This window comes from Ambystoma mexicanum, chromosome 1q (assembly GCF_040938575.1).
Source record: "Ambystoma mexicanum isolate Mex_15411 chromosome 1q, UKY_AmexF1_1, whole genome shotgun sequence".
NCBI classification, from domain to species: Eukaryota; Metazoa; Chordata; class Amphibia; order Caudata; family Ambystomatidae; genus Ambystoma; species Ambystoma mexicanum.
The window spans coordinates 1,209,697,314-1,209,713,588 of NC_090922.1; the positions used below are offsets into that span (position 1 = coordinate 1,209,697,314).

Sequence of the window (16,275 nt, forward strand, 5' to 3'; positions counted from 1 at the left end):
ACTTGGTTCAGCGTACGTGAGAATAATGGTTGTGATATGCCATGCATGTGCCCCACTGTGTGCTGGTAGATGCCTGTGGCCAGGAAGTGGAGCACGGACTCTACCTTCAGTAGAGGTGGTATGGCGGTGTGTATTTCAATCAGGCTGACAATGTCGTCATGCATCATGTCCACGATGGTGGTGATGGTGTCCCGGTCAAGACGGTACAGGGTGTGGATCTGCTCAGGGGTTAGGTTGAATGAACTGGCTCGGATGCGAGGGATTGGGGGCTGCCTGCGTGGTAACACCGGCTGCACTGGTGGTGCATGCTGGGCCTGCCTCACCCTCCTTCTCCTCCTGCGTCTCCTCTGTGCTGCCTGTTGTTGTTGTTGTTGCAGCAGTTCCACTGCAATCATGTCCTCCAGCCCCAGCATTGTTAGTAGTATTGGAATCATTTTGGTGTGTGACTGGGTGTTGGAAGGGGGGAGTGTGCTCCTTTTGTGCTGGCCCAGTCTATATTGCCTCCACCTGTGCTGATTGTGTGCACCTGTGGCAGTTGGGAACACTGCACATGGCCGTTTACGGGTGGTCCGCGATGCCGGTATTTACTCCATGCCGGTAAGGTACTTTTCGGGCTTCAGTAGGCCGTTATTTGCGTGTCCGCCTGACTTGTGATGTCCTCCTGTTTACGCCATGCCGGTATTGCCGGAATGAAGGGTCGCGTGCCAGCGCCCATGCCGCCATTAGAGGCACCGTTAATTACGGTGCAGCTAATAGCGGGTTGTAATGGCCCGGAGCGGTAAACGATGCCGGTAATCCTTTACCGGCATCGTTTATCCCTTACCTCCAACCTCGTAATGACCCCCATTGTATGTATTGTTCTATATAAAGTGCTTAACCTTACGTGCCATATAATAACACATCATTATCATTTGTCCTTGGACATCTGCTTGCATTCACATTAATTTGGTAATATGGGCCTATACACACATTAACGATACATATGGTAATCCATTCTTGTATGAAATGTATATCACATAGTGATTTTGTAACCATATTTTTCATAGTGTACTAGTGAACAATGCTATATGATGCCACTTCCTGTTTTGTCAAGGGGTGAAAGGTTGTGTTCCATCGCTTCCTGTGATGTCTCTTCGGGTGGGTGTCAAATGACATCAATTCCTGTGATGTCAACAGATGTCAAAGGTCGTGAGACAACACTTCCGCTACCCCTGGCATTTTGGTGAAATAACGTTCCTGATGTCAGCCCTCTCACACCAGTACCTTATAGCCCAGGTCGGGGGACCCCTCGGGAGTATCGATCCACCTTGTGGCAGGGCTTCAACAGGAAGTTTAGCCCCATCATGGAACCAAACATATCCTTTTTTGGGGAGGTGGTGGGGGGGTGGGGGGGTCAAGGAAAGGATCTCCATCATCCTTCACGTTCACAGAATGATGAGGAAGTCGTTTCCTTTGAGTTTTGCATACATGACGGGAGGGGGCTAGCACACAGACAGGTGGGGCTGAGTAGCCAGCAAAGGAAGGATCACTAGGCTGCTGACCTGGGTGAAAGCACACGCTTTCCCAAGGGATTCCTGTCCTGATGGGCACGATCATGACAATGCGTCCACTCATTGGTTTCAGTGGTCGCAGGAGATATGCCAGTTACCATGACAAGCAGATGTCCTGTAAAAACAATGGAATTTATAAATGACAAGGAAAACATAGATACATTTTATTTTCTGCACTAGCGCTTACACCATTTTTTCTCAAAGTAAGGTATCGATAACGTATCTCTCAATAACAATAGAAACTTCCTTCCAGTGCGCCTGAACGTGTCAGAAGTGAGGCGCATGGAGATACAGGGATGTTGCCGAAGCTCACACCACTTTGCTCAACTGATGCTAGGATTAGCGGTAACAGCTTCCGGTTCCAGATGGGACATTTCATAACCCTGGATCAGTCCATCCTTCCTGATAAATACGAGGACACGGCAAAAACGACAATAGCCGCATTGTGGTTTAACAACACAGTTAAATAACTAGTTTTTAAAATGAATAATTCTGTTTGGAAATTATTCCACCAGACACCATAACAAGCAACATCATCAATACAATACAATGGCTAGAAAGACACCGCTGTTGGGCTCCCTACCTTTCAAGCATATTGTATCATCATTTTTGGAGCTCTAGGCATGATGAAGAAAAGCTCTAATAATAAAAAACGAACATCTGAGGCATTATGTGGTTTATGGAACGTGTACCCTAATGTCCCTTGTACAAATATGCAATGATAAGAGGCCATAAGGTGACAGGATGGCGCTAAAGAAAACCCCTTAAAAAAGAAATCCGTTCTCATGCTTCTATCTGAAACATTGCTCTGCACCTAGAAATGCATTATGGGTAATACCCTAAAACAAGTAACACATACTAAACACAGTGCCTTGTATATTGATCAAGAAGCTAAGGCTTCACTTACTTATCTGCTTTCCTGAAACTGTATTGCTCTGTTGAGCAGAGTTGTGCGAGGCTAGACAAGGGCAAAGGGCATTCGATTCAGGGAACGTCTGGTCTCTTCTCTTCTTATTCCCCACTCTTCCTTGCGTCTGCAACCCAGACGTTTTGGACTAGGCCTCCCATGGCTCCTCACCATTGATTGTGCTGGGTAGGGCTGATGGGACTTGTAGTACAAAACGCATAGAAATCCAAAAGGTTACCCACCCCTTCGTCTATTCCTTTCTTCGCCTCATAGCTTCCCAGTCTAAAATCCTCTATTATGTGCATCTTTTCCTTTTAAATCTATTTCTTTTTTACTTTCTTTCTCCTTCTTTCATTTTCTTTCTTTTTGGCACCTTTTCTTCATCTCATCGCTTTCCTTCCACCTTGTTTGATATGTAAAAGATTGCTGTACCTTTGGCAAAAACATGCATGCTGACACAGTCAAGTGATTTCTCATTAGGTTGATTTTCATCGGATCTGGAGTGCTGCATCACAGGATAGCAAACAATAAATAAATACATTTCACAGAAGTGATATATTTACTGGGCAACTGTCGTTAGTTGTATTTTATTAAAGTTTATAATAAGTGTTTTGCAGTTTATTGAACACTACACACTTAAAAATTATTCAAATGCAAACATGATTCTATTTAACATATTATACATCTTTCAACTTAAATATTTGTTAGAATTTACTCAGCTAAAAAGCACTTTGTGCCAATAAAATTCCTTTGCAACACTGCTTAATAGATAAAACATTAAACTGCTCACACATTGCAAATCTCAAAGTGCTTGTGTTCTCTCTCTGTCACTTTTTCATAGATGTTCCCCCCCCCAAAGAATTATGGATAAAAATAAGAATCTTAATCAATGTGATAATTAATGCCTTACATTCCCCCTTCCAACAGGACCTCTCCCTAGTGAGGAAGTTGGGGCTGTTCGTCAATTTCTCCAAAGCGTGCTGTCGCCAGAAGAGAGGGCGGAGACAAGATGTAAGCCAATGTTGCAGGGTCTAGATGAATACCTGCATATTCTGCATACCCTGTCTTCCAGGGGTACTCCTCTTATCGGGCCCACCTTTGCAGTGTCCCAAACAAATTCAGGCCAAAGTGTAAAAAGATATTACGATAAGTATGATTTTGGAAACTAGTTAAGTAGGATGGTAGGTAGGATGGAGGTCTATGTATTCGGGCTAACTTAGAATATAATTTAAATTTTGTGATTTTATCCTGATCCCTAGCCCATTCGATTCATTTGATTTTTTTATTATAAATGCTGCATGGGTTTGTCACAAAACTAATTTTGTTTGATCCAATGTTATTGGGGATTTCTTCACACTCCATGACAAAGAGATTTAGAGCCAGATGTCCTTGGCAACTCTGTCTGGTGTAAGTCAACGTACCGTGGATTTCGAGGAGGGTCCTGTGGATTAATTGTTAATACGGCAAATGTAAGGATTTACCAAGGATCTCAATTCATGTCTCAAGACAAAAAAAGGGAGTGCTCCTGGAAGCCACAAGAACCTCTTCCAGGGCATAACCCTCAAGTCTATTTAACTGGCTCCAATCTACTTCCAGTAACTCTACACCGAATAGTATGGAAGGAATCACATTACTCACATAGAAATCGCAGAATCAGATCATGGTAAATGTACAATATTTTAAAAGGATTTTCTTTGATTGAGCGTAAAGGTGGGCAAGTATGCTTTTAACCGAGAGGCAATGTCAGAGCTCCTGCTCTTACCAAAAACAGGAAATCCAAGATAGGTCAGTTTGTTTGTTACATTTATACAAGTCCCTTCCATATGCCATTTCTGGATACGCCTTGCCCTAGATGATGTTGTAACCAAAATAGCGGATTTACTAATATTGGGCTTTAAGCTATTCTCTAATAAGTAACTGTATAGCTCTGTGAGGATCTTTTGTAGTCCGATAGGTGCTCTGTCAAAGATGGTAACGTCATCGGCAAATAATAATGCCAGTATCTCTGCGAGTCTGGTGTCCTGCTGGCGGATAATACGAAAAAGAAGGTCCTGCGAGGACTCCTGGAAAAAAATCTACCCTTACAGATTCAGAAAAGGTGAGGGCACCAGACTGAATGCAAGTCCTACTTGGCCTAATACCAAGTGAAGATGGAAGAAGCCTGGTAAATATCAAGCGTAACATTAATTTGGCATGAAACGATGTAAAACTACCACAATTTTATGAAATGCTTAGTCTAAATATGGTTTGTGTATATGTTTTGTCTTTAATTTTGAAACAGTTCCTGAAGATGGTCACGGATGACTGAAATCCATTGGACGCAATTTGCTACAAACCCATTTTTGAACCGTTTTCAGAATAAAGAGGACCTTTTGTGAAAACTACAAAACTACTTGAAGAATCATCATTTATTTATACTTTTAAAAAAAAACTATCACAGTATATAGAGAAGAAGAAATCTAAGTGGATTGCCACACAGGTCCTTCCAGTGATCTGGGATACCTTACCCAGACAAACACTTGACGAATATTATTAGCTTGCCTATTTTTGGCCAGAATGCACGACACTGTGTTAGATGTTCAATTAGGTCCCACTGCTGCCCAACCTGAAAAGTGGGGTTTCATGTGGTAATATCAGTAGCTTTAGTAAACGCCACGGAATGGCCGCAATCAAATAACATATCCCATAATCTATGGGGATCCACGAGATCGAAGGCACACAACAGGTCTACACAACCCATATACAGAGGCATCAGAGTTTACACCCCAAGCTTGTTGCTGCAGCAAGAGTTTAACAATCCATCAAATGAGGTGCCACATTGTTGTCGAAACCCTGTTTGATATTTATTGTGTTTACCAATGAACAGGGCCCAAGAAGAAAGAGCTTGCGTAACACCTTTGACGAAGCATCAAGGACAATTACTCAATAATTTGCTGGATTATTGCAATCACACTATATAGCTGACCCTCCATGAATCTATAATGTAACAATCAATAAACATTGCGTTGGGACTCACCTATAAAAAACGCTAATTGTATGAAGAGGACTTCCAATGTTAAAACTCATGTGCTGTTGGGTCCCTTACATGACATTTTAAACATTTACAAGGCTGGGTGCAAAGGTGAGGATTGAAAGCAAGCTTTGGCAGGTGCTAATTGCAGGCGAATTGCACAGGAATCGATTAGTGTTACGGCAGCATGCAAATGACATGCTCGCATAAAATGCAGAGGATTAGCAAACAGTGGAAAGCATGAAGCAGAAAGAGATTTCCCTCCTGCATCCCACCCCGTATACAAGCTGTAAATGCTTTTACACCTTTGTTTTTGGGCCAGTTTTAAAATGACCGACTTGGGGTTATATTTGACATCATGAGAAGATTGGTATGCAGGTCTGCGGCGGCCCCGCGCAAACTGAAACAGACGGCAACGTTTCTGCTATTTGCCCCGTGGGATAGTGTCAGAAAAACCTACAGGTAATATCTTGCCTTAGCAAGAATATCTCCCATACTGTATATATTTACAATGAGGATTTAGACCTGAGAATAATAACAAAAGGTTTAAATAGATCTAAAATAAATAGCTGAACACAGATGCTGTGGAGGTGGTAACGGAAACCACGACGTTAACAGCTTTTCAACAAGCATTTGCAGGTAGGTACGACCCAGGCGCATGCGGTCCAGCCTTTTAAACAAATGGTGCTTTCACTTAATTTGAAACTGAAGACCAGACATTGTGAGTTGAAGACCATATACTGCTCGGACATAAAAAAAATTTTACTCGTATAATTCTGGACAATGTCTTGGAAGCCACCATCGCCATATCGGAATTGTAGGGACGGCTAGAGAGGACCCAAGGCCCGATTCTCAAGTGGGTATTAAGTAACAAAAAGGTCATTAAAAAAAGTTAATGACCGGCACCTTCTTCTGAAATCAGTGTGAATGCGCCACTTCCGGAATATATGTGGCGGTTGCTAGGATGGGTGGGAAACCAACCTAGCAACCACCACATTCATTACCTGCCACTTAAGACAGGTATTCTTTTGGCACTCCTCCACTTTTAAATGTGCAATCAAGTGGTGCACATACATGGAACCATATTGTGGAGGAGTGCCACAGGAAGCCGGTCGGTCGCAGTGCAGGAGGGTGAGAGTCATATCCTGTCCATTGTTATGCCTTCTTACTAATTCACACAAGTGTGCCTGTGGGCCTATGCCCTTCTGCCTTTCTATACCTTACGTCAATCCTTTCTCTTTAATTGATTTCCTCACGTTTGGGTAAATTCGAATCCTGGTGGGTATTTAACAACTCTACACCCCATTCTGCTTTGCGTTTGTGTGCATTTGGAAATCCGAATCCTGATGTGTTTTTAACAACTCTTCACCCCCACAAGGCAGGTTCAAAATGTATTGAAAGGTTCAACAGAATTTGTTAAAAAATTCATCAGTCATGCATGACAAATATGGAGGGGTGTCAGCGGCACTTTCGTAAAATGACGATTATGTTGTTATTTTACAAAAGTGCTGCTGAGATTTCTCCATTGCGCCCGTTCTGCTCAAAAACAGGTACAATGAATGCAGTGCACTGTTGTGCACTACGCGGAAGCCCAGGCCCACTTGAGAATAGTGGTGGAACCTGGGCGTCCTGATTTAGCGCAGTGATTCATGCTCTTTAAAACGCTCACCGCGCCAACTTGAAACCAGGCCCTCAGTCCCTATGGAGCCGTCCCAAGTGGCTCCTAATAGGGAGGTGGGGGAGCTTCACATCGGAGCAGGACATTTCGGCGTGGCCGGTTCGGCGCGGGCCGATTTGGCACGGCCGGTTTGGCGCAGGAGCCGGTTCGGCGAGGCAGTCCGCGCCAAACTGGCCGCACAGAAATGTCCTGCTCCGAAATGGAGGGCCGGGACTCGCGCGCGGGGCAGCTGCTAGCCGGGTGCTGCTGCTCTGTTCGTTGCCAGTGCCCCACTGCCCAGCGATGTGCTGGAATGTCAGGGTCCGTGGGGGATGCATTAAGGCTCTGCAGCCCCGGCTCCCGGGAACTCTTCTCCAGTCAAGGGCTTAAACACGGCATCGCTTTCCAGTCTCCCGGGAGCCGTGGCAGACTCTGGCAGCACTCACTCTTCTCTGTTCCAGAGAAAAGAGCGAAGTGTTTTAAATAAATATCGCCAAACGGAGAAGGGGTGGGGGGGCGCATCGGTCTGAAAATGGTGGAGGTTGTGCATTTCTGCATATGGTACACCCCGTTTACAGACCCCAGGAGCCTGTGTAAGCCGAACGCCCACTTCCTGGCATAAGCTCCAGTTTGCAGCCAAGTTTGCTCTGGCCACACCACCAAGAACGCACGTAGCCCATAATCCGAAAAGCAAAAAAACAGAGAATCCCACGGCGCACCAAAACAGCCCAGCGTCAAAACACCCCGTCACCGAACTGGCCACAGCGAATCGACCTGCGCCGAACCGGCGGCGCCAACACGGGGTGTACCGGCTTCACATGACCCACTATTACCGGGGTGTTGTTTCCGTTAGGTGCTATAATGTACATTAAACCGCAAAGTGGCAAACAAATCCAGCGACAGTATTTTCCATTAGCACCCTGGTAGGGGACACTGGCCAATCAGGACGCTCGGAACGTGGGCTGTATTGTATGATACAAGCCTGCGTTCTGAGCAGCCTGGGTAGCCAGCACCTCTACCCTGCTCCCTCCTCACCTCTTAGCACCAGTTTAGTTCCCTACAAGGGTGCTAATAGTAGCTTAAAAAAAAAGAAGAAACATACCTTTGCTGCGCAGCCCGACAGTGCTGTCTACGAAATCCATTTTCAATGTTAATGAGAAAAGTCATCAACATTGATAAGAGACTTCATAGGACAGCACTGTGCGGCACTGGGCCGCGAAGCAAAGGTACGTTTATTTTCTTTTTACACCATTAGCACTTGTGTAGTGAACTACACCTGTGCTAATGGCAATATGCCCCTCGGTGGTGGGCTGAACCTGTTGGTAAATGGGCCACCACTCTCATTAAGGGACCCTCGCTTCTCCGGGGCTGTTAACTTTGGCAGTGGGCCGTTACCGTCAGGGTTGGTCTGCGGCCTAGGGCATATCACCTCTCTATGCATGGGTTTACATCTGGGGCTCGAGGTGAGTGATTTTTATAATAGGGTAAAAAAGTTGATCAATGAAGCTAGATAGCCCATAATGTACAGATATTCATTTAATCCATGGGTAGACAACTGATCTTGTTAACATTAAAACATTTTACATATTGTAATGTATTGTTGCACAGTAATTTACCTAAAATATAAAAGTCAATATTGATAATCAATGCAACCTTTCCCCAGAATTTGCTACAGCAATTTAGGAAAAAAGGAGTTTCGATATTGCTTACCCAACTGAAAAGTGTTCTCCATTTGCACAGCTGGGCGAGGGATGTCGTCATGATGACCAGGTTCATCCATATACGACACTGTACTCACGGAACTGAAAGTAATCGAGGTCAATTGCACAGGTTACTACTTTCATTGTTATACAAGAAATCCATTAACCACCGCACTGGAACTATTATTGTGGCGAGCCACTGAATGTGGCACACCTAGGTCCAGGAACCTCCATTTCCCCCCTTCTGAATGCTCCTAGCCGTAACTGATGCGAGGTCACTGAAATCACCACGTTTGTGGAAGGTTTTGCAAATATTTCAATTGTAGTTCCTGACCCTTCATAAATTGGCATTTCTCAATGTTAGTCCTGCTGCTAAAAACAGACATCACAGTAAGACATTTCTCCAAGTAACTTGCCAATACATATTTGTCAACAATATGTTTACTTTCCCACCATAAGGCTTCTTCGAACTAGCATGTGTATTATCTAAGTGAACAGGAGTTTCAATAAAGACAGTGATCTGGCAAAACTAAAATGTGTCCTATAGCCTTATAGACTGTGGGAGAGGTTGTTATCGTGGGATAATGACCTGCCACAAAACGGTACTGTAAGAGTGAGTAAAATAGACGAACTGAGTTAGTACATTAAAAGTGCTTTTATTTTGTACTATTTAAATAACACGATTGTCTTCAAGTTTAGCATTTTAATTGTAACTTGGTTGAACTGGAACAGGTTTAACATGAGCATGCATTAGGTGTCATGCAAAAGGAAATGGTTTCTATATAAGAAAGTGAAATCTTTTTCCAATGTTTTAATCTTTCTCTTGTGTGTAGCATGTTGCAGCAAAAAAAGCTCCTCCCAGAAAGGAAGTATTCAAACAAAATCTTGCCTGGATGTTGTTTCCCTGTATACTTTTAAAACAGAATGTTCAGAATGCAGCCAATACCAGTAGTTATTGCCTGAAATCTAAACATTCCGATTGGCTGAGAGGAGGTCAATAACAATGGCCATGTGCTAATATCCGTTATTATGTTATGGATTTAGTTTTATTCTGAAACTCTGATTCCATTTGTATGGTGACCTCACGTTATGGAATCTGCAAGAGAGGCCGGTTGCGATTGTTTAGTAATTACAAAGGGCCAATGCAAGATAGCTGAGCTGTTGTGTTGGATCATGCATGTCGGAAGAACCCAGGTTCTGCTAACTGGTATATTTTTGTTGAGGGCACTTGAGACATCTGTATCCAGAGAGGCATCTTGTGTGCCCGTAGTGTGAGGATATGGTGTGTGTGCTGGCCTCACTGTGAATGGCACTGCAAAAAAGGAAGTGGCATTGTTAGTGGCATATGGGTAGAGGCAAAAGCAAAACCTATAGTGTTGATGCTTACAAGCAGGAAGTACTCAAGTCTTGAGTGTAGCAGGTAGTGGCTGTGAAAAACTTGAATGTGGATTTCATTCACAAGGGAAAGCTGAAGGTCAATCCGGTTGAATCAGTGCTGGTAGTACCTAGTTAGCTGCTGGTGTGGAGAGCTACAGCTGTGATAGACAAGCGGGCAGTGGTGTTGCCGAGTGTGGTGTGTTTTCATGCAGCTGCTGCTGTGTGTGGATGTTGGTTGTGTATAGAGGGAGAAGGAGATGAGAGCCTGTTAGAATGAGCACGAGGGACTAGGGAATTGTTAAGCCAGAGGGATCTGCACTCCACACAATGTGGTGCAAGCCACCGTTATACATGCTCACACCACACACAACTACCTCCAAAACAAACTATGTAGCCTGTACCACAAATATAGTGGCAGCACATCACTGCAACCGTAAACCTCACCATACTGTGAAGGAATCAAGACACAGACAATAGACTTAAAGTGCAAACAAAAGATATTATTATAAACTTAAAGGTCAGGGTGGTTGAAGGCCTAACTTGCCCTATGCTAAGGTGGGATTTCCCTACCTTAATGAAACTAAGGAAAGTCTGAGTCAACTTAATAGTCTGTCTGTGTCTTAAACCTATTCTTGCCCTCACAACTAGAACAAACAAATGTGTAGGGATATCAAAGTCAAAATAAACAGTGCTCAACTTAAAGTACTGAGCTTCTTCCAGCTCACAGCTTCCCCTCAGCTCCCCTTCCCCAAGTATAAGAAAGTTCCATGAAAAAGAGTCTTGAAGTTTACCTTTCTCCCGTTCAGAGCAATATATTTCACAGTGACCCCTGGCGTTCCCTTCCCCAAGTTCCACATACAACAATCCAAACAAAAGGGGGTCTTGAGGCTCCAAACTCAAGACAACACATATAAACTTGCCAAGCCTCAGATTCCCTTGCCCAAGACTTCCATGTCTCACACAGGTTCCTTGGCACTTGCTCCTGTGCACAATTTACCTACACTTGCTTTCCGTTATTGCTTTCAGGATGTAGGGTGTGCTCTTTGGACTCTGCCACCTCGTGACTCTGCCAATATTTATCTCACACCCCTTTTCGAAAGATAGTCTTGTTGCACTTTATTCACTCCTGTTCACTGTTTTAACAATCATTCAATGTTATGTAATTGCAGTTCAGAGTTTTATGCAGACTTATGTTGCTAACTTGTGTTCAGCTTCAAGATTCGAGTTTGTTTCTTGTGCAACATGCATACACTGTTCAGCATTTCTCTGGTTTGCTTCAATATTAAATTTCTCGTTTAGTTTGGTATTCAATATGCATTCACTTTTGATTTAATTTGTTGTGCAACATGCCTTATATTCAGCTTCCTTCAGTATTCAGCGTTTTACTGGTTCGCTTCAATGCTACATTTTCCTTTTAGTTTGGTATTCAATAAGCTTTCTTTTCGTAGTTCATTTGTTGTGCAACATACATTAGGCATTCAGCGTTTTACTGGTCTGTTTCAATGTCAAACTTCCCTTTTAATTCTGTATTCATGTGCATAGCTTTTCAGTACTTTAATTCCTTTGTTGAAGACTTTTGCAACGTTCCTAAGGTTTGCAACCACTTCAACAAACTTAATTAGTTCAAAAAGGAAGGATTTACAATGTTCTGAGACTTTCGAAAACGTGTGTGTTCCTTTAACAAGGCACGTGACCGCTCTGCTACACTGTACCAGTTTCAAGCGTTATTAACAATAGCGGTTCACTTCATGAGACCCACGGTTACAGTAACACTGGGTTTCTCGCTCTGAACAACTCGGCTCACTTTGAAGTCTTTTTCTGTATCACACAGGCCATAAACTTGGCAGCTTCTTTACAGAGGGGTTTTCTCTGCCCCTCAAACACTCTCGCGGTCTTGCAGAACTATGGGAGAATGAGCAGTATTTTAAATGGAAGGACGGACGACCCCTCATCTGGTCTCCTTCCTTTGCAACACAGAGCTCCTGCTGCCATTCACACTCAGCTGCTCCGGTCCTTGCTGTGCTTGTATGGCTGCAGCACAGCTCCTCACGACTCCCATCAGTGTCTTGCCTCTCTTTCCTCCCCTTCCTGCACACACCCCATTTATACAACTGATTTGTCTAAAGGGTTTGCAGGTGTGAGTCCTTTCCATTAATTGCCTGACTATAGCCTGGTCTTTGCAATGGTACTCCTCGGAGGTCCTCGTCCTCTTCTCAGTACCAAAGTGGTGCATGCTGGTGTGCATAACTCCTAGTCGCCTCTTCCTCGCCCCAGCACCATCAAACGTCATGTGTGGAAAAATGAGGGGGGGGGGCTGGTTTATAATAGCCCATACAGTTCGGGGGAGGGTTAGGTTTGTGCCAATGGGAAAGGGGGGATACCATGTCTCGCCCAAGGGTTCCCTACTCTCAATCTTCAAGGACCCTCACCCAGTTGATCCTTCCTGGCTATTCCACCCTCAGGGTCAGGATCCAAGAGCGATGGCCCCTCCCTGGCCACCTGCGCAGAGGATCGAAGGGGAGTAGGAGTGAGAATACCCTTGAGTTTCTCACAATACCTACAACAAAAATATATGCCTCAGCCACAAGCCATGGCCATGGGCTTCATGCAGTACACTGCTGCTTACATGAACACTTGAATCACTTAACAACAGCATACGCCACACTCAAAACAGACCCCCTAAAATACACAGCTACAACACAAGGATGGACCTACAAAAGGCTGAAACAAACACAATATCCACTCACATGCTCATTCAACCACAACACACACTACCTCGATCAGTGACAACACCTTGCACAATCACACAGAAAAGCTGGTGCATTAGATCATGCAGATATATCCTCCCACAAAGACCCAGTCGGACATCCGCTTATGAGGACAAAACACCACATGTAACATTACAATTCTAAACATTCTTAAAATACCACACTGCACGCACATGTCCACATTCCAATCCCAACCCAATGCAGACCACCCTGCACTCACATGCCAATACAACCAATATGTGCCGAGCACCCCTCATCCACATTTACACATTCTGATCCATACTGACCTGCCCAATGAGATGCATGCAGAACACTTGCACCCAGAATACAAATAACCCAGAAACCCTAGGTAGGCATCCTGACCTCCCCTACCCAACACATGAGGCTACACCATAAAAATAAACCAATTTTGTTTGCATGTTTAACTCCTCTTCACCAGTCAGCTGCCTGTAATAAAGGTTGTAAAGCATGTGCTACCATTCGGAGATGTTTCAACCTGTCCTGCTTATTTGGCAGTATCCCTTGGTATAGTGAATATAACTGTTCTCTTTTACACTGTACTTTTATGTCCTCATCTACGTGTGTAGCAAAGCATGCCAGTGCTTCGGCCACCACTTCTGTAGTATGCTGTCTCGCAGACTAATCAGCAACCGCATTGCCTACAATAGGCACATAATTCGTTGTGTGATTTTGTATGTTATGTTGATTAATACTATGCACCGATAACGCCCTAGGGCAGTCTCCAGGCGCTCATGTGGCTTTGCAAGAAAGAGGATGGTGTTGGTTAGTGATGGAAGAATGATAGGATGTGTCCCGAACCAGGAGAAACTGGCGTCTGGGTGGGTTGGGTTGCAGATGGTAGGTTGCGTGCACTGGCTTGTGTATCCGTACGGGTAAGGTTCAATAGCTGAGATGTTTTCATTGTGGCCGTTTGTTGTGTTGCGGTGTGTCTGTGTGTTTAATGTGTAGATTGGCAGTTGTTTAAGGTTGTGCACACTGGCTTGTTGTGTCCGTACAGGTAAGGTACAGTGTCTGGGTTTGTTTGTTGTAAGTGTGTGTTGCTTGTGTATGGCGTGTATTAGGGTATAGGTTGGCTACCCCAGTGGGTATGCATAGTGTTTGGGTGGCATGTTTGAGGAAGAAGAAGCAGTGTTGTTAGCGCTAAATTCTTCTATGTGGCTAATCTGCACAGTCTCCTATCTGTCGCGACAAAGGACTAATCTGTATAACCCAAATGAGAGGATTTGCATCTTTAATGTCCCAAACCTTTAGGCAAAGTTGTTTTGACAATACATGTTTACCTTTGGAATCTCTTAATGAGTTTGCTTGCCACTATTGTAAGTCAAAAAGGAACCACCCGCAATTCATAACCCAGCATGATATTATCGTGTTATTTCACAATGCATTAGCCAAGCACTGCACATCTTTAGAGAATAGGCACTCATGGGAATTACTCTTTGCAACATTCTTTGTACTTATTTACGTACACACCCTCAACTCTTACAGGACTACAATTTCGCTAGAACAGGCTACCCACGAGGTACCATTGCCCAGTACAGAATGGAATAAGAAGCCGATGGAGGTAAGCCATACTGTTTCCTCATTGGTCTCTTACACTAACCAAATACGAAAGACCAAAGATACTCAGCCAACTCTATAATACATTTAACTTACAGTATCTTTGAGAAGATACATATCGGAGGGAATCAGGCAGAAGAAGACAAGAGAATATTGGATGCTAGAGACTAAGTGACACAATTCGTATGGATAAGTGACACAATTTGCAACATATTTAGCGAATCAATGGTATCTATATATAAATCAAGATACCATTCTTTAATCTAATTGTAATGAATTTCACTTATCAACAGGCTACCACACCCAATAAGATCCAGCATATATTATATGTGAGAAAATCATGTGAGAAAATCAACTTGAATGCAGTGATTGGGTGGCACTTTAAACTGCACGTCACCAACCTCATCTTCAGTTCAACTAAACACCAAAAAGGCTACTATTACACCCTAAATAAAGAATTATGGAAACCCTGGACTAAGTCACCTGGCATGGGCCATAGGATGCATCACGCAACCACCTCAATAGCATCTTAGCCTAACATTTTAAACACATTTTTGAGGATGAAATAATTAGTAAGTAATGGGGCATAACCGAGTGGGACGGGTATGCCCAGACCTGGGTCCCGTGCCTGCTGGGCCTAGAGACCCAAGCTACTCCTCACTGATGAGGCCCAACAAGGCCGAAACATGTTTGGGGGTGCTCGTGGTCTCGTGCAGAAGGGATGTGAACTAGCAGTTTGGGCTGGACTGCCCCTTTTGGGGTGGGACCAAGCCTGATTTGCATATGGTCTTTCCCCTTCCGTAATGGCTTGGCAGGCGAAGAATGATGGTCTGGAGGGTTGCCCCGAGCAATGCCAGTGGCTAAGATTCAGTCTAAACCTTCCAGCCATCACCTCTTTGTTTTTACATAAAGGTATGCAACAAAATTAAATGTAGGAGCAGGGATCGAAGAATAAAAGGTGAGAGTCAGCAGTAATCTTACCATAGCAGAAGAAGGATTGCTCAAGATGCACAGGAAGAGTTGTGTATGCACGGCATTGAACACAATAAAGCACCGGCACGGGCAGGCAAAGACAGGTTCAATCAGCCATATAACAGGGCCTTGGAACAGGGCCAGCTTTGCCTCCCGGCTCAATAAAGGCTGGAGTTTAGTGCAAAACAAAGGTCAATCAGGCCGATCAAAGCTGGGAGGTGCAGCCAAAGCAGATGGTAGAAGGCTGCATCTGAAGGTAGACTCCACAGCGGCGACTATCTTTACAGTGGGATTCACCTCCCCAGAACGAGATGGAAACAAAGAGGCATTGCCTGGGAGGTTGATGGAGGGGGGGGGGTCTCCTCAGCAGGCCTGGAAGCGAGTTAAACCCCTGCAGTGGTCTAGCAATACTCACTCATCCACACAGGACTGATTTACTTGTATGCCATTACATTTCTATAGGGACTACTTTTAAACCCTCTACCAACCGATTCCTTATTGAAGCATGCACAATATACTGCAAAATGCCCCACGCAATCGCCATGCACATGTTCATAAAAATAAAAAATCAATAAACAAAACTCTCCATGAATGCTCTCACACTCTCCAGCAAAGTTAATTTCTTTATATTAGAAAAAAAGGGCAATAGAAAAATCATAGCAATTATAACTGTGATTACACTAATAACGATGGTTCATTCAATGAAACACTCCTATCATTTTCCAGCCTATATCCCTACTAATGAATCAATCAAAT

At 44.0% G+C, this 16,275-nt stretch overlaps 1 protein-coding gene across 3 annotated transcripts in view; it reads right to left on the reverse strand.

The window, feature by feature from the left end:
• DYNLT5 (dynein light chain Tctex-type family member 5) overlaps positions 1–16,275 on the reverse strand; it is a 104,496-nt gene that overhangs the window by 62,392 nt on the left and 25,829 nt on the right. For 2 of the 3 annotated variants that reach the window (XM_069641957.1, XM_069641956.1), the window contains exon 3: positions 8,835–8,926. In XM_069641957.1, the coding sequence (XP_069498058.1) occupies positions 8,835–8,926 (92 nt within the window). Of the gene's footprint in view, positions 1–1,541; positions 1,657–8,834; positions 8,927–16,275 lie in introns of those variants that run through there. The other variant, XM_069641958.1, reaches the window with a different exon arrangement.